Genomic DNA, 20,031 nt, shown 5'->3' with positions numbered 1-20,031 from the left:
GAAGAGCCTGCTCACATTTACTCTGTCAATACCCCTCATAATTTTGTAAACCTCTATCAAATTTCCCTTCATTCTTCTACGTTCCAGGGAGTAAAGTCCTAACCTGTTCCATCTTTCCCTGTAACTCAACTCCTGAAGACCCGGCAACATTCTAGTAAATCTCCTCTGCACTCTTTCAATCTTACTGATATCCTTCCTATAGCTAGGTGACCAGAACAGCACACAATACTCCAAATTTAGCCTCACCAATGTCTTATACAACTTCACCATAACATCCCAACTCCTATACTCAATACTTTGATTTAGGAATGCCAGGATGCCAAAAGCCTTCTTTACAACCCTGCCCACCTGTGACACCACTTTCAGGGAATTATGTATCTGAACTCCCAGATCCCTTTGTTCCTCCGCACTCCTCAGTGCCCTACCAGTTACCGTGTATGTCCTACCCTGACCAAATTGGGAAGGATGTTGAAAGCTTTGGAGAGAAGGTAGAGATTTACAACAATAAATGTGCACTCCGTCCACTACTGGCACACTGTGGCTGCAGGGTGTATTACCCAAAATGCATTGCAGTTACTCCCCAAGGCCTCTTCAACAGCACCTCCCAAATCTACGACCTTGTCATTCTAGAAGGACAAGGGCAATACATATTTGGGAATATCAACATTCCAACTCCCCCTTCAAGTTTCACACCATTTGGACTTATAAAAGTATCATCGTTCCTTCAATGCAGCCAGATCAAAATACTTCCAAACAACACCTTCACCTCATCAACTGATTCAAAGTGGTGGTTTAACACCAGTTTCTGAAGTCTCTCGCTGTCTTGGTGAAGCAGCCAGCATTATCGAAGATCCCACCCACCCAGGTCATTCTCTCTTCTCTCCTCTTCCATCAGGTAGAAAATACAGGAGCCTGAGGGCATGTACCACCAGACTGAAGGACAGCTTCTACCCCACTGTGATAAGACTATTGAACAGTTCCCTTATACAATGAGATGGACTATGACCTTACGATCTACCTTGTTGTGACTTTGCACCTTATTGCACTGCACTTTCTCTGTAGCTGTGACATTTTACTTTGTACTGTTATTGTTTTTACCTGTACTACATCAATGCGCTCTGTACTAACCCAATGTAACTGCACTGTGTAATGAATTGACCTGTACGATCGGTATGCAAGATAAGTTTTTCACTGTACCTCAGTACAAGTGACAATAATAAACCAATACCAACTTCAAATGGCCCAATGCTAGTCTTGGCAGAGACAATCACATCCATAAAGAACAGCAAGAAAGCAAAAGCAACAGTTGCTATTTCTTGCAACTAGAGATTTTTTGTAGTTCATTAGAATTAGGGAATTCAGTTATACGGATATGAAAGGAAACTGGAATTGCTCCCAATGGGGCATTTGCTATGCTGACCTTCATAGGCTGAGGCATTAAGTATAAGAATTGGGACACCATGTTGCAGATGTACAAAATATTGGTCAGACTGCAAATGCAAGTTCTGGTTGCCACACAACAGGAAGGATATGGTAGTGATAGAGAACATACAGTGCATGACGGGGCCGTGGGGAGTGTTGTAGAACAGAGAGACATAGGAGTACAAGTTCATTGTTCCCTGAAAGTGGCAACACAGGTAGAAAAGATGAAGGCGTAGGGCAAGCTTGCCTTCATCGGACTGAGTACAAGAGTTGGGATGTCATGTTACAGCTGTACAAGATGTTGGCGAGTCCACTTCTGGAATATCATGTGCAGTTCTGGTCACCATCCTACAGGAAGGATGTGATTAAGCTAGAGAGAGTACAGAAAAGATTCACAACTAGGTTGCTGGGACTGGAGGGCTTGACTTACAAGGAGAGACTGGATCGGCTGAGATTGCTTTTCCTGGAGTGAAGGATGCTGAAGGGTGACCTTGGGAGGTTTATAAAATCATGAGGGCCATAGGTAGTCACATTCTTTTTCCCAGGGTAGCGGAGTCTACAACTACAGGGCATAGGTTTAAGTTCTTTATTGATGCAAGGAATACTTCTGCCAAATACTACAATTTGGCCTCTAGTCATGCAAACAGGTATATTAATTAATATTTTAAAATTCTAGGTGAATTTCTACTTCTTGCAGAACTGCATCAATATACTGTGAACTTTCTTCGGCTTTCATGTATGCAGCAATTGGTAAATTAAATGCTTTTCATTCAAATGGAAGAACCACATTTGTGTTAAACTATGGCTCATTTGAGCTAAGCTTTCCATTATTCAAAGTGAATTGCAATAACAAATTAGCAACTCAACCTTAAAGCAAAATACAGATTCTGGTAATCTGAAATAAGACGAAGTGCTGGAAATACAGATGCTACCTGACCTGCTAGGTAGAGAAAGACAAGACTAATATTTCAGACTGATGATCCTTCAGAATATTTTGATAAAAATCAGAGGGGATAAGGCAAGAGAGACCAGTGAGAACGTGCTGAAATCCAGAAAGATTAGTTCAATCTTATAGTGGATCTTAAAGATGATACCAAGATAGGTGGAGGAACAGGTCGTGTCGCAGAGGCAGGGAGTCTGCAGAAGAATGTGGACAGGTTGGGAGAGTGGGCAAAGAAGTGGCAAATGGAGTACAGTGTGCGGAACTGTGGGTTATGCACTTTGGTAGGAAGATAAAAGGCACAGACTGTTTTCTAAATGGGGAGAAAACTCAGAAGCTGGAAGTGAAAGAGTCTTGGGAGTCCTAGTTCAGGATTCCCTCGAGGTTAATTTGCAGGTTGAATCGGTAGAAAAGTCAAATGCAACATTTGCATTCATTTTAAGAGGACTAGAATATAAAAGCAAGGATGTACTGCTGAGGCTTTATAAGGCGTTGGTCAGACCGCATTTAGAATATTGTGAGCAATTTTGGGCCCTGTACTAAGGAAAGATGTGCTGACCCTGGAGAGGGTCCAGAGGAGGTTCACAAGAATGATCCCAGGAATGAAAGGCTTATCGTACGAGGAGCATTTGATATCTCTGGATCTGTACTTGATGGGAGTTCAAAAGGATTGTGGGGGGGGGGGCGAATTTGGAAATCTCATTGAAACCTACTGGATACCGAAAGGCTTGGATAGAGCAGACGTGGAAAGGATGTTTCCACTAGTAGAGAGACTAGGATCTGTGGGCATCCCTTTAAAACTGAGATGAGGAGGAATTTCTTCAGCCGGAGGGTGGTGAATCTGTGGAATTTGTTGCCACGGGGGCTACGGAGGCCAAGTCATTGGGTGTATTTAAGGCAGAGATTAAGGGTTACGGTGAGAAGGCAGGAGAATGGGGTTGAAAAAAAATCAGCTGACTGAATGGCAGAGCAGACTTGATGGGCTGAATGGCCTAATTTCTGTTTGTATATCTATAATCCCAGATGCTGTAACAATTTTAATTTAATATAGATTATTTGCTCTTCCTGACTAAAACTCATCTTTTATTCTTACACTGTTTTATTACACTTGTGTAGAGAGACTGAAAAAACCCAGTCTATTTGAATCCCACCCAACATTGACAGATTTTCAGAGTCTCATTCCCTCTCTACAAGAGTCAAGTCAATCTATGTTGATTTGTTTCTTATTTATAATCCATGCCAAAAGATAAAAGATATTTGTTAAACTATTACACATGTCTAAGTGTTATCTTATGACGAAGTAACTGCATAAACAACTTATTATTTCTTTTCCAAGCTCTAAGCGTTGATAATACTAACAATGGGAAGTAATTACTGAATCTGGCAGCACGAGGGAGCCGAACATACACACAATTGCAGATCTCAAGGATTTAATGCCTCGGATGTCGCTAATGATATTGATTTAGCTCTTTCATGGTCTCAAATTAATTCCCTCATTTATACCATTATTCAGTGGTCACAATATCTTTTTAAAAGGGAGCATGGAGGTGATTAGGGTCAACTTAATTCTTTGGAACTCTGATTTATAACTTGGAAATGCTGAACAAGACGACTGAGCAAGATAAGGCAGACAAATTCAGAGCTATGACCAAAAGTAGTAAAGCCTCTTTTACTTTCATGTAATATGTATAAATTACAAAATTTTAAAGTGCTTTTATAAAATCCATCAATTTTACTACCCTAAAACTAACGAATCATGACTGCCTCTCTACCAGAACCATTCAATCCAGTAACAAATTAAACAGGAAGAGGCAGCAGAGGGACATACAAGTTACAGGTCTTTGAAAGCAGAATCTAGGCTGTGGGTTGTAATTCAAAAGGCTGTAGGTAGATAGCCCCCTTGAGGCTTAAAGCCATGTACTTGCTTTGAGTTGGCCCAGTCACAGCTTCCTCTGCAGCAATTCAGGGATGTTGCCCTGGTGAGCCATGCAAGGAGGAAGGATTTCACTAGAGTTGAGTGAATTCACATTTTTTCCCCCCCAAGGATTTTAAAGAGCTGCAAGCTTATGGATTTTCTACATTAAGAGAGCAGTCCATAAAATAACTGTTGAACTGAAAGTCCTCATTTCATGTCAACAAATTAATCATGAGGATTAAGCCAATGAATACAATTAAGCAAATCGTTTGAAATTTAAGTTATTGACTGAGGAAAGTAAATACTGTGCTTTCGAGAACCTATTTTCCTATACAAGTCCTCCAGTGCTAAAATTACAAATGATACAAAGCTTAAAAGAAAACTTCTTGATTACTGAGCAGGTAAAAAGGCAACGCCCAGTATATCCATACTGGTCACAAACTCTCTGGATTAATCTCTAGTCTGAGTTGGTTGATCTATGGCAGGATGCTACAAACTGATGTGATCTGAAAAGAACTGTGTGAAGGGCAGTCGAAGTAAGAGTTAATAGAAGCTTTTAAAAGGAGTGGTATCAAGTTTGCGATGAGGAGGAGAAAAACTTCAAGACAATGGGGAAAGGGAGACTAACTGGATGACTGAATAACTCTTTTGGAAGACTGGCACAGGCCTGAGGGGTTGTACAATTCCATGACCTAACCTCAGTACTCTGGCCACGGATGTCGAGCAGCAAGAGCAGAATTTCTGCTGATTGCACAGTGGCTGCTATTGGAAAAGGGTGCATGTGCTGGTGAGAGAGACTTTCCTCTCCCCATGGCTATTTAACGTCCCTCAGGAAGAATGGCTATTGTTTGAAGAATGAACTGCACTTCCAGCTTTGTTAAAGGGGAGTTGGGTAAGCAGGTGGCAAACAGTATAAATACCAGATAAGATTTCTTTATTAGTCACATGTACATTGAAACTAATAGTGAAATGCATCTTTGTGTAGAGTGCTCCTGGGGCAGCCCACAAGCCTTGCCATGCTTCCGGCGCCAGTAGGGACATAATCAAGCAGACTGGCAAATTTCATTTTTTTTTGTGTGACCATCTGAAGAAAGAATTAACTTGCCAGAATTCAACTTCTGATTTTCTCTTATAGCTCAGGAAATAACTGGGTAACAAAGTAAATGCAAGAAAGAATCAGGGCTGTAAAACAAGATAAAATCTTGCACATTGTCACACAAAAATTGAAATGGTTGCATTTTGCATTTTTTTTAAGAATGTAAAGCTAAGGAATGTAAAGCTAAGCTAAATGATCTTTTCCTCATAGCTGTTCACCTGAAGTTGCAAATTTGTGGGAGGTGCAATAGCAAAGGGCTCCAGAATCATGTCACATGATTAAAACTAGGATCCAGATCCCACACCACAACTTAGTAATGTTAAGGGTAACAGGCCATTTCACAGTAACTGGTTCCTCAATGCAGGAAAGAATAAAAGAACTTAAATCATTGGGCATTAAGCCGTCAAAGTTAATGTAAATCATTTAACAAAAACTAAACACAGTTTGATCTGTTCACTCGTCCTTGGGGCTAAGGTACTTGAAAATACCCTCAGGCAGCATAAACGCAGTTTTCAGTTTCTGTGCTCAGCTTGAGTAATGTTTCATATTTATGAAGCAGCTTAAAATCACAACAGGAAACACCACAATGATTCTTTGTGATTGTTTTAATGATCAACATACAAAAATGAATATATTTAATCAAAATAAAAATACTTGCTGGGAATGAAGTGGGAAACAAAATGATCTTACCTGGAGCCCTGTTTATTTCCACGTCGAAGTAACATTGCGGGCGGTTCTTCACCCCCATCACGGTATACACTTTGTGCACACCTAGATTAGAACAAAGAGGAGCATGTTGTTGGCAAGGTTGCTGTATTGATCCTAGCTGAAACTCGAAGCTGCTTTGCTATAAAAGAGGCTTCTTCCTGAAGTCCTACAATCGTATATTCTCCATTTCCCTCTCCCCACTCCACCTTCCTCACCCCCAGCTTTTTGCTGCACCAATTCTGATGCAAGCAAAGACAGCACATCCTTATGCTCATGCCTGGCGGCACGTGAATGAACTACTCAAAGGAAGGAGGGTGAAGAACTCTGCGAGAGTGCAAGGGGATTTAAATTTATATATGCAAACTCATCTGTTTCGAATAGCGCCCCTACCAGCCCACTAAACAGACATTTCAGAATAATCACTGTTCTGTAATAAAGCAGACTGTGGTATTGAGCTAAAGGACATTAATTGAAGGAACTAAATCTAGAAATAAGCACAATAATAAGATCAATATTCAAGCAAAACTAAAACTAAATAAGATGCATCATAATAAATGAAAAACACTTTTCTATGTAAACAAATTCTTTTAGCTCTTAAATGTAGCTAGAAAATCTATAAACACAAGTGAAATTAGGTAGTCAAAATGAAATGAAAGACAAAAGGAGATAGAAACAGAAATGCCAACAGCAGTGATTTTACAAATGTATACCAAAAACTCTGCACTACATCTACTAGGTAGATTAACAGCCAGATCTTTACATGGTGCCTTTCACAACCCTCATAACATCCCAAATTGTTTAACAGAAAATGAAGTACTTTGGAAGTGTAGTGACTTTTCTAATTTAGGGATCTGGCAGCAAATGTGTGCATGAGCTCCAACAGCAATGTAATAATCATTAAATATACTTGGCACCTCAAAGAGTGGTTAAATATTGACCCAATCACAGGGAATAATTCCCTTGCACTTCAAAATAACACCAAGAGATTCTGTACATTCACCTGAGAGTACAACAGCACTTCATATTCCATGGGTAGTCTACAACCCAGTATTTATTAGTCTGAATTCTCCAATTTCAGGTAACCTGCTCCCCCCGCTATCCCCATTCTCCTTCTGACCTACCCAGGTCCTCCCATACACCTCTTCTTTCCCAACCTCCTCCCCCTGCACCCCCCCCCCCCCCGCCATATCACCCAGTTTCTTTCCCCTCCCCCACCTTCTTCTTCTGCCCATCAGAAACACACATTCCTCCCACTGGGTCCCCTATTCCCCTCCCTCCACTGTTGCCGTCTGCCCACCTTCCCTTCCTTATTTGGCTCCTCTCTGCACCTTCCCTTCTTTTCAGACTCCATAATGTGAAAACCTTATCGTCTCCACTTCTCACCTCCCAGCCTCTGTCGCTATCTCCTCCCTTCCTTTCCCCACCTGACTCCATCTGCTAATCAACTGCCCTTCAGGCTGCATCCACCTATCACTTGCTGGTTCCTGCACATTTTTATTTACGCAAAATACGTAACACACTTTGATTTGAACCCTTGTTCATTTATTTAACAAAAGGAATGCTTTTTCGTTGTTAAGACTTATGGAAGATCCCCAAGTATGAATTTAGACAATTTGAATGATGATTTATTATAAGAGAACCAAATGTTTTTGTGTTGGTAAAACATCCATCTTAGCAGCAATAGACAGGGACTACAGCCTAGAACTTGGCTCTGGCTAGAATCCCACCAGAATGTACTGTTGCTTGAAAATCTAGTTTTCTGCAAAGGGGCATTATTTGGTGCAAAAACAACTGTAAAGACAAATTCTTTTTTTTATATATAAAGAAAAAGCTTTCTGTTTTAGTACATCTTAAATTTAATCTCTACACATCCAGCTAAAGTACCATTTTAAAGAGAGCGTACTGGAGGTTAAATGACCACCACTAACCACCCCACCACCTCCCCCCCCCCCCATAAAAAAGAAACTTACTTGGCTTAAAATAAATGCAGTGAGCCCTTTACGAGCAAAGGTCCAGTAACTGAGATGGTACCATTTAATCAGGCATCATTGGCATTGCGCCTTACAATCATATACACGTTTGACTCAGACATTACAGTGGGCTCTTATTGTCAGTCTTCATCTGCCCCACAGTCCTTGGTGGTCTCCGACTTCAATCTTTATCCTCTTCTTGGACTTCAGTGCCTGCTCTGGAACCAGGGTTTATCCACTTCGCATTCCCAACGCAAAGGCAGAGTGAATGGTTTCAGTGTAAAGTGGAGAATTTATAAAAATTATTACTGGCAGGTGACCAGTCATATACCAAGTTGAAGATCCTCCCCCTTGTACTTATTTCCCAAAACGACAATACATTGGCCACTCAAGCATCAATGAATAAGAAATTGGTTTGATTCTTGGGATTTTTGGGAGCAATGAATAGCACATATACAAAGGAGCAGATTAAAAAAAGTGCTATTTATAGTGTTTTTTTTAAACAAAATGTTACATTATTAGACAGTTTCAATTTTACCATCAGCAATTCCACGTACTTCAGGACTAACGTATCATGTACTTAAACTGTTGCTGTACACTCCTAGTGCAATGCCACAAACATTAATCCTTAAGTTTTAAAGTTCCATTGGTAGAGGTGCAGCAATTAGAGCTGTTGCCTCAGAGCTTCAGCCACCCAAGTTCAAATCTTGACCTGTCTGTGAGGATTTGTCACTTCCAGGTGCTTCGGTTTCATCCCACATTCCAAAAGGTAGGTTAATTGGCTACTATAAATGACCACTAATGTAGGCTGGTAGTTAACACAGAACAGTACAGGCCCTTCTGCCCACAATGTCTGTGCCGAACACGATGCCAAGTTACACTAATTCTCTCCTGCCTCTACATGATTCATATCTCTCCATTCCCTGCATATTCATGTGTTTAACAGCCATGATTGCATCTGCTTCCACCACTCCCCAGCAGTCCGTTCCAGGAACCTACCACTTTATGCTTAAAAAAAAAACTTGCCTCGCAAATCTCCTTTAAACTTTTCTCCTCTCACCTTAAATGCATGCCCGCTAGTATATGACATTTCCACCCTGGGAAAAAGATTCAGACCGTCTACCCTATCTATGCCTCTAATAATTGGATAAACTTCTATCAGGTCTCCCCTCAGCCTCCAACACTCCAGTGGAAACAACCCAATTTTGCCTAACCTCTCCTTATAGCTCATACCATCTAATCCAGGCAGCATCCTGGTGAACCTCTTCTGCACCCTCTCCAAAGTCTCCACATCCTTCCTGTAATGGGGTAACCAAAAATGCACACATTAGTTGAAATGTGGCCTCAAAGTTTCTTTATAGCTGTAACATGACTTCCTGACTTTTATACTCAATGTCCTGACCCAAGTATGCTATATGCCTTCTTTACCACCCTATCTACTTGTGATGCCACTTTCAGTGAGCTACGGACTTAGACCACAAGATCCCTCTGTAGATCAATAAGTGGTTGGTTGGACAATCAGAGGGGAGTTAATGGCTGGGTGAAAGAGAACAGGATACAGGGAAGGAGGGAAGGCATGGATGGGGAGGGGGGGCATTGCTCAGAGCTGATGTACACAATGGGCCAAATGTTCTCCTACGTTGCAAGGAAATGTAACATATATGTGCACATGCTTAAAAATGTAATTTTGTTTACTGAATCATTAATGTCAAGCTGTACATAATATATAGCCAGCTCTAAGTCAACTGATTGTTAGATACAAAACAGAGCAAGTGGCTGATTAAAGACCAAACTTTTTTTTGAATATATCATGGAGTCTGTACAAAAATACTCCTGAAGTGTCTCAGACCTGAAACATTTATTGTTTCTTTTTCCACAAATGCTACCCAACCTAATAAACGTTTCCAGCATTTTCTGTTATTTCAAATTTCCAGCATCTGCAGGTTTTTAAAAAATGTTCAGAAATACTCATCTCTTGAAAGAATGTGCACAAAGGGTCATAACAGCACAAAATACAGCCAAACAATCAAGTCAATGCCAGCACTGTTAGTACAATTCTGTCAGACCCATTGCCCTGACCTACACCGGTGGCTCTGCAAATTTATTCCCCTTCAGTACTACCCAATTTCCATGGAAATCATTGACAGTCTCTCCTTCCACCAGCCTTACAGACAGTACATTCCAGGTCATAACCACTGCCTGCATTAAAAAAAATCTTCCCCTCAACCTCCCAGGCCTTTTGCCAAAGTCTTAAATGTCCCCTAATCCTTGCACCATCACTTATGGAAATGACATTTCTACATAGTATATAAAGCTGTCATATCCCTGTACACAGATATCAAATCTCCTCTCAAAAGACAAAGGGAATGCAGTTTCGCCAACATAACTTTCCACCCAAGTTTCCCAGTTCCTCGAACCATTCTGGCAAATCTCCTCTGCAACCTCTTGAAGATCTTCAAATCCTTCCTAAAAAACTGGTGTTAGAAACTGGATGCAATTATCTAGTTGTGCTCTAACCAGAGCTTTACAAAGATTCAGTACAGATGCAGGGAAGCTGTATGTGCTCTGCATTCCAATATCCAAAAGCAGTGAGCCTAGCACTGACCCTTGGGAGAACAACACTGTCCACTATTGTCTTGTCTGAAAAGCACAACTAGCAATTTTGTTAAGTCCATTTTTTTTCTTGATGCAAGCTGTCTTCCTCCACCAGTGCAAAGAAGAAACAAAAAAATAGGAATGAAGAGAGGTGAACAAAAAGAACAAGAAACAGAAACAGGAGATGGTCATTTGGTCCTTTGTGCCCACTCTGCTATTAAGATTATTGCTGATCTTTTACCTCAGTGCCATTTTCAGCACCAACAACACATCCTTCGATTCTAGATTTAATATCTAGAAATCTATTGAACTCCATCTTGAATATATGCTTGATGTTCCTGTGAAGTGCCCTGTAATGTATTATACAAATTCAACTTCTTGTTGACAAGGAAGAGAGAATTTAGATTACCTCTCCTGCAGGAAAGAATATTAACCATTGATAGCCAAGTAATTAGTTCCTGTAGATATTTGCCTATGTTGACCCAAAAGCTGGAAAAAAATTCCATACCAACTTCCAGACTTGGTAATGAAGATTTGTTTAGAAGATTCCCAGGTAAGTGGGCTGCATTTCCCAGTCCAACTTTTAAGTGACTACACGAGATCCTCTACCTCCTGTTATGGCTTCTCTCTATTCTATTACAATTGCATCTCTCACTACTTTTCAAAAATCAATTCTTATGTCAAATTCTACACTCGCTTGTAAAACATTACAAAAAATACATTGGAAAAAAAATGGTGTTCACTCACTGATAACTACCATGTTTTATTTGGGCTGAGTCAGTTATGTGCAAATTATGCTCTGCTTCATAGAGAGGGAAAAAAATATGAACCCAGTAAAAAGATTCAGTTTACAGAAAACTGACAAGAAATTAATTCAACCTGTGCAGAGAACCTGAAATCAAGCCTCAATCCTTTTTAGAACGAAAGGATGTTCCACACTGCTTATCCTTTTAGCAGCTCAAAGTTGAATCCAAGGTGAGCGGGCTGATTTCGCAGTTAAAACAGTTCAAACGACAGTCAGCAAAGTGTAGACGGATGAAAGGGAAAGGAATCCATTTTGACCACAAATTTGACCTCAAAGTTCGGAAATTATGCAGCATTGTTAAGCATTTCTTTTTCAAATCACACCATCGACGATGCAGCAGTGTGCAATTAATTAAGAAACTTAACACATCCTTTATTCCCATGAAAATTACAGAGACAGCTACATCCTTGAATACAGTACAGCTTTCTCCTAACGTACAGCTGAAGTTCACTAGTGGTTTTACTCAGTAGCAATCATTTGCTGCAGATATCATTAAAACAAAATGTAATCACATTGAAACACCTGCAGTAATCCCAGCTTTCATTTCTCACACATTGGATGGAACTCCATATCCCACATGGGATTTTATAAGCACAGGAAGATCTTGCCACGTCCTCCAAAAGAAACAGAGTTGATGGTATCAGGCAAAATAAAATTCAAACAGATGTTACCATTCATCAAGTATGAAAGCAACCCGAGCTGTGCATAAAGATCCATATCTGTTTCCGCAATATCACACACTCAACTACAAGACAGACCCCAGCTCCAAGCAGTGCTCTTAGAATGATTATCAGACCTATACAGCACAGAAACAGGCCCCTCGGCCCATCACATCCATACCAGCCATCAAGTACCCAATATATACAAATCCCATTTACCAGCACTTGATTCATAGCCTTCTATATCTTGGTAATTAAAGTGCTTATCCAGATACTTCCTAAGTGTTGTGGGTCCTGCCTCCACCATCTTCTCAGACAATGCGTTCCAGATTGCAACCACCCTCTGGGTGAAAAAAATTCTTACTCCAATCACTTCAAATCCTCTTACTCATCACCTTAAACCCATGTCCTCTGGTGTCAGACACCTCTGGCATAGAGAAAAGATTCTTACTATCTATGCCTCTCATAATTTGTACACTCCTGTCAGAGGGGAATACTAGAAATGGTAAAAGCTGAATAAAGTTCAAAGGCATAATTGATTTACTGCCAACTTTCATTAGAGATAACCAAGAATTATTTTAATGATCAACTTGGCTGGTGATCTGGAGACACAAGAGACTGCAGATGCTGGAATCTGGTGATCTATTCAATTTCATGCTTTAAGATCACACTCAGTCTGACAGAATTCTACACTCCCTCCAACCCATTCCCAACATCTGCCCCAGATGGCAAAGCAGAATCTTATAGGAAATCAAACATAAGCAACAGGGAGCAGGAATAGGCCAATCAGCCCTGAAACTTGTTCCATCATTCAAGTAGAATATGGCTGATGCAATCTTGGCCTCAACACCACTTTCCTGTGCTCCCCTGCAGTCCAAATGCAAATCCGAATAAATCCAATGACAATTCCACTACTCTCTGGGAGATAGAATTCAAAAAAAGTCACAACCCTTACTTTCACATCTGTCTAAATGGCCAACCCCTTATTTTGAAACTATGATCCCCGATTCTAGATAACCCCAGTAGGTGAAATACCCTCCCAGTAGCCACCTTGTCAATACCCCTCAATCTTACACATTTCATTAAAATTGCCTCTCATTATTTTATAGAAGAATGAGTATAGGCTCAAACCTGCTCAGTTTCTCTTCATATTATCCACCCTGTTATCCCAGGAATCAATGTAAGCACATCCTTCCCAGCTACAGAGACCAAACCTGTACACAGTACTTCAGGTACAGCCTCACCAGCACCCTGCAAATCTTCCCAAATTTTACACTCTGTACCCCTTGTGATAAAGTCCAACAATCCACGACCCTTCCTAATTACTTGCTGTACTTGCATACCCAATCTAAAATAGCCTGCTCCCTGTTTAGTTCCTCAACATATTGCTCTCAGAAGCCATTCCCAATACGTGGAAGCTGTCCTTAAAGTTAGTCTGGCCAACTTGATTTCACTAATCTGTATGATTAAAAACACGATGACTGCACTACTCTGGAATTGTGGAGCAATGCGAGGTGTATAAAATGAGGGGCTAAGATAGAAAATTAGTTTGTTCTTATTTACTTCGCAGAGGTGGTGAAAGACCTGGGGCAACAGATTTAAAATAATCAGTAGGATTAGACAGAGGCGATAAAAGGGCAACAGACCCATCACTTTTAAGCAGTAAGTGGGAGTACAGTTGAAGAGCTGCAGACCTAATGCAAAAATCAGGCTGGATAATCCTTTCTCAACCAAAGATAGAATGGGACAAATGGCCTCCTGTGTCATAAATTTTCTTCTGTTACATGAAATAAGCAAATATAAATAATCACACAAAGAATTTAGAACAAGTGAACACACAAAAAGCTAGGAACAGAGGTGAGTCAATGTTTTTGAACTAATAGGGTGAAGAGTAAACCACGTGATCCTTTGATCAGCCATATTTATATTAAATGATGGAACAGGTTCAATGCTAAGCTCCACTTAAAATTAAGTAAAACTATATATATATATCCCTTCCCATTATGGAGACCAAAACTATGCACAAGCAAATGGACATTTCTGGTCTGGACCCAAAAGTCAACTTGCCCGTTTTGGTAAATTGATTTGTTATTGTCACATCTACCGAGGTACAGTGAAAGACTTTGTATTCTGCATTCTTGTATTTTCCCTTGTACCACCTCAATGCACTGCAGTGATGAAATGATCTGTATGGATGGCATGCAAAACAGTTACAGTTACAGAGAAAGTGCAGTGCAGACAGACAATAAAGTGCAAGGCCATAACGAGGTAGATTGAGAGGTCAAGAGTCCACCTTATTGTACTAGGGGATCGTTCAATAGTCTTATTATTCATTGATACTACCTCTGAGTATTTCCTACCTTTGTTTTTTCGATTTCCAATTGCCAGTAAAGAATCATAAAGTACAGGGAGCGCCTATATGGCCTATCATGCCTGTGCTGGCTCGCTGAAGCTTTCCAAATAAACCTCCAGCTTCCACCTTTTCAAAGCAGCCATGCAAATGCTGATTTTAAATATTTTTGCATAGCTCCTACAGCATGTGAGAGAACATGGGTGTGGAGTGTCAATGGCTTAAAATATTTAACAAGTTTAGCACAGTAATGCAGAAAGGGTCTGAAAAGCTGCCACAGAACAAAGGGTGCTTGTATTTTAAAAACTAAGATGCATTACTCATGTTGCATTTTTTTTTATCAACCTCATTGTGGCCCCATGGCAGTGAAAATTAAACACAGGAATATTTCTTTCCCATTTCCTACACAATTCCCTGGGATAAAAAAATAAAACCAAGCAAAATGTTTTACTAAAGCAAAATTTAACCAAATGAAAACTTCTATTAAAATACTGGTTAGTCTACATTGGAATAATACATCTGATTGTTGTCAGCACAGTTCAGAAAGGGAATGAATGTCCCTGTGAGGGTGCAGAAGGGTTTACTAAAATAGCCCCAAATTAGGGATTTCTTCTACAAGATTAGTTGAAGCCAGCATCGTTTCCCTTGCAGCAAAGATAGGGAGATTTGATAGGAGGTGCACAAGACTGCAATGTGTTTTGATAGAGAAAACAGATGCAATCCCATTAACAGATGGTTCATATAACAAGCGATACAGTTTAAAAGTTCAGCCAAAAGAACCAAGGGGGATGCAAAGAAATTTTATTAAAATACAGGCAGTATCCATGATCTAGATTTACTGCCCATAAAAATGGTGGCATCAAAGTCAATTGTTATTTTCAAAAGCGATGTGGATCGGCACTCAAAAGGAAAATAATTTACAGGGCTATGGGGGGAAAGAGCTGGGGAAATGTTACTGCTGGGGTTTTTTAAGCAGGTGAAGAGTTAGGCTGAATGGCCTTCATCTATGCCATAATGATTCTACAATTTGTATGTGTGTGATATGGGGACTTTAGAATTGAGGTGGATTGGTTTCATACCACGATCTTTGCAATTACTTTTAAATAAAATATTTGCATTGGCCCTTCATGATCTTCCATAAATAGTGAAGTGCAATAACCTTAACAAGTTTCTCACGTAGGAATCTGACCAGAAAAATAAGCTAATTAGTAACTAGCATGTGATGAAAATGTAATTGTAGCTGCACTGTCATGTTGATCAAGGTCAGAATGACCAGCAGTAATGTGACTCAATACTGTACATGCTCATTACTGGCTCAAACTCTATCAACTTTGCAGCAAAAAATGAAAACATTTTCAATGGAAGCTCTACGTTATTTAGCAGAGTTTTCCCCACAGAAAACACCAAGGGTGACTATGGCACATGGAAAATCAAAACCTTGATGCCTTTCACAGTCTCAGAATACCCAAGAGGAACTGCTCTCTCCCCTAGACATGGTTGCTGACTTTACTGTGCCCCAATTGCCAACAAGCTTCGCCACCACCAACTTTCCCCCACTCAAGCACAAATATGCACAAGCTAGCTGAAGAAGTGTTGCCTTCGCTGTATGAAGAGAAACTCCAGCTGCATCTGACCTATCATATGGGCACAATAATGGATTCAAAGGGCAGAGGATTCCCAAAGAATATTCAGCCCTCATCTAACACTAGATTAGTTTATTATTTATCTCTTTTCTTTGCCCCTTATCATAAATCTGCACACCAAAACACCTCCATTAACTGTAACACACGCTTAATGCTGGAGGAACTCAGCAGGTCAGGCAGCATCTATGGAGAGAAATGAGCAGTCGAGGTTCTGGGCCAAGACGCTTCCTCAGGAGAAGCCAGAGTTAAAGGGTGGGGGGAGGGGGAGGAGCACGAGCTAGCGGGTGATAGATGAATCCAGGTGAGGGGGGGATGGTAGGCAGATAGGGGGGTGGGCGGGGGGAGTGGGAATGATGTGAAAAGCTGGGCGGTGATAGGCAGAAGAGGCAAAGGGCTAAAGAAGGTGGAATCTAATAGGAGAGGACAGTAGGACATGGAATAAAGGGAAGGAGGTGGGGAGGTCACGAGGGTGGGCGAGGGGAAAGAGAAGTGGTAAAGGGTCAGAGGGATAAAGGAAAACAGAAGGGGAGGCAACAGAGGGGTGTGGTTACTGGAAGTTAGAGAAATCGATGTTGATGCCATCAGGTTGGAGATTACCAAGACGGAATACAAGGTGCGTCTCTTGTGTCTCCATTAACTGTAAAGTGCTTTGGGATATGTAGGATCCTTTGTAAATGCACACCCATTCTCAAACAATCTGTCATTTCTGTCATTGGCTAGTCATTAATGAATTTACACATTTCACAGTCAGATTAAAGAAAGATAATATTTACACGGTACTTCCTCAGGAGGCTAAAGAAATTTGGTTTGTCCCCTTTGACTCTCACCAACTTTTACCGATGCACCACAGAAAGCATCTTATCTGGATGTATCACGGCTTGGTATGGCAACTGCTCTGCCTAAGACTGCAAGAAGCTGCAGAGAGTTGTGGACATAGCCCAGCGCATCATGGACACCAGCCTCTCCTCCTTGGACTCTGTCTTTACCTCTCGTTGCCTTGGTGAAGCAGCCAGCATAATCAAAGACCCCACCCACCCGGGTCATTCTCTCTTCTCTTCCATCGGGTAGAAGATACAGGTGCCTGAGGGCACGTACCACCAGACTTAAGGACAGCTTCTATCCCACTGTGATAAGACTATTGAACGGTTCCCATATACAATGAGATGAACCATGACCTCACGATCTACCCTGTTGTGACCTTGCACCTTATTGCACTGCACTTTCTCTGTAGCTGTGACACTTTACTCTGTACTGTTACTGTTTTTAACTGTACTACATCAATGCACTTTGTACTAACTCAATGTAACTGCACTGTGTAATGAATTGACCTGTACGATCAGTTTGTAAGACAAGCTTTTCACTGTACCTCAGTACAAGTGACAATAATAAACCAATACTAAAGGAGATGTAAATTGGTTTATTATTGTCGCATGTACCAAGGTACATTGAAAAACTTTGTTTTGCGTGCCATCCACACAGATAATCTCATCACATCGGTGCACTAAGGTAGTACAAGGGAAAACAATAACAGAATGCAGAATAAAGTGTTACAGTTACAGACAAAGAGCAGTGCAGGCAGACAATAAGGTTAAGAGTCCACCTTATTGTACTAGGGGACTGTTCAATAGTCTTATAACAGCGGGATAGAAGCTGTCCTTGAGCCTGGTAGTACGTGCTTTCAGACTTTTGTATCTTCTGCCCAATGGGAGGGGGGAGGAGAGAGAATGTCGGGGGATGGGTGGGATCTTTGATTATGCTGGCTGCTTTACAGAAGCAGCAAGAAGTGTAGACAGAGTCAACGGAGGGGAGGCTGGTTTCCGTGATGTGCTGAGCTGTGTCCACAACTCTCTGCAGTTTCATGTGGTCCCAGGCAGAGCAGTTGCCATACCAAACCGTAATGCATCCAGATAGGAAGCTATGATGCACCTTGTAAAAACTGGTGAGGGTCAACAGGGACATGCCAAATCTTTTTTAGCCTCCTGAGGAAGTAGAGGCACTGGTGCACCTTCTTGGCCATAGCATCTATGTGGTTGGACCAGGACAGGCTATTGGTAACGTTTACTCCCAGGAGTTTGAAGCTTTCAATTGATGATAAATTATGGGTAAACTGAACTCACATTTCTTTAGCATTAAATGAATTGCAATCATGGGTATCAAATTTCAAGTAATTTTCTGAATTTGACATTGAAAAGTGTAACAAAATCTATATCTTGGTGTAAAATATGGCCCCAGTGCATACACAAACAATATCAACATAAAGATCCTGTTAAGAACAGGATGTGGAGTCACGTTCCCTTATGTGCACAGCGATTGTTCAACTGCTGGAACACATCAACAAACTGGCATATCATAATGCCATAGTCAACAAAAAAAGTTGGTAATGGAAATTAGGAGATTTGAACAGTATGGAACTACACTACAAGAGTCACCCACAGAAATATTAAATCATAAAAGCTGAAGACTGCAAACCCAAATTGTGCTGTTAGATTGCAATCTACACAGATCAAAAGAAGAATGTGTCATTAATCAGATTCCCATTTCACATACTACAATTTGATCCAAAATCCTTGTTCAACAGTAGCCAGAACATTCCAATATTAAACTATTTTGGCTTAGAAACTTCATAAAAGCCACATCTCCAGAATAAAGCAGCTGGGGTTTGAATCCTGTTTAAAATTCATTGGAAGATATGAATTGTTTAAAGATTTTCATGTAGGCAGGAAACCCCATTATGCAAAAACACTGGAGTGTCAAACATGCTAAGTAGCCATTGAATGTACATCTTCTCATGTAAAGTTCTTCTTGAACCCAGAAGTTAAAGGTTTACGAGCTATCACAAACCTGTATTCATGTGTTTAGAATACAGAAGAGGATATCAAACCCAGATCAATAAAACAATAGAGGGATGCACTAGAGTAGATACAAAGGAACTTTTCCATCTGGTGAAGGAATCCTGGGCACTGGGGCACATTTTGAAAATTAGATTAAGGCCATAGCAGAACAAAACAATACTGAACTTTTACCATATAAAGGGGGTGGAAATCCTCCATATGACTGACATCCAGAATACAAATGAAAAGGTGGGCAAAGGTAATTTATATGCATTTCAGATACAATCAACTTTGTAAAAAACCATTTTTTTCTCCCTCAACTATGGTAGCACAGCCAACTGTGAACTCCATACTATAAGAGGTTGTGAACACCCAAGTAATTAGAAAATTTACTGGTGTAATACAACAATGAATGAATATAGTTACATGGGGAGACTAGAGAAACTCGGGTTTTCTTCTTTAGAAAGAGCAAAACAGAAAATGCAGGAAATACTCAGATATGGAGAAATATGCTGCCTGATCTGTTGACTACTTCCAACATTAAGTTCAGAGTCCACAGTATTAAGTCTTGTATGAAAGCAAGGGAAAATATGTTAAGATTCTTCAATTACACAGTTTTAATTAAGTAAGAATAATTCCAGCAGCAGAGTTGCTCCAAAACAGATGTAATAATTAACAAAAGAATCAGGAGTTAGAAAAGAATAACATTATAAGTTATAATCGGCAATGCAACACCTGAAGGAGGATGGAAGGGAATCTAATAACAACTTTAAGAGGAATTGAACAAATAAATGGTGAAAATTTTTGGGCTCTGGAAGAAGAGAAGGTGAGTGAATTGTATTACTAACTAAATGAACCTGGAATAAAAATCAGTATTGGTAACGGAGCATCATCTTTCAGGAAAGCATTAGAGAAACTAATTTTACTGTTATTAAAAACCCAACTGGATGCTCTTTCGCAACAAATCTGCCATCGTTACCCCCGATTTCCGAACACAGTAACGAAAGTGATGGTCCACTGAATTGGCTTGGTGAGCCACTCGACCGGACAAACTGCTGCAAGTAGATAATAGAACTGGACATCTAAACCCAGATAAC

At 40.5% G+C, this 20,031-nt stretch overlaps 1 protein-coding gene across 6 annotated transcripts in view; it reads right to left on the bottom strand.

The window, feature by feature from the left end:
* Positions 1 to 20,031, bottom strand: part of nktr (natural killer cell triggering receptor) — a 174,830-nt gene that overhangs the window by 104,282 nt on the left and 50,517 nt on the right. For all 6 annotated transcript variants that reach the window (XM_052015714.1, XM_052015716.1, XM_052015718.1 and 3 more), the window contains one exon: positions 6,064 to 6,144. In XM_052015714.1, the coding sequence (XP_051871674.1) occupies positions 6,064 to 6,121 (58 nt within the window). In that variant the 5' untranslated portion in view covers positions 6,122 to 6,144. The remainder of the gene's footprint in view (positions 1 to 6,063; positions 6,145 to 20,031) is intronic.

The sequence above is a fragment of the Pristis pectinata genome, chromosome 5 (assembly GCF_009764475.1).
Source record: "Pristis pectinata isolate sPriPec2 chromosome 5, sPriPec2.1.pri, whole genome shotgun sequence".
Taxonomy (NCBI): domain Eukaryota; kingdom Metazoa; phylum Chordata; class Chondrichthyes; order Rhinopristiformes; family Pristidae; genus Pristis; species Pristis pectinata.
The sequence above is the reverse complement of the archived record's forward strand: the minus strand, read 5'-3'. Positions and strand labels throughout refer to the sequence as shown.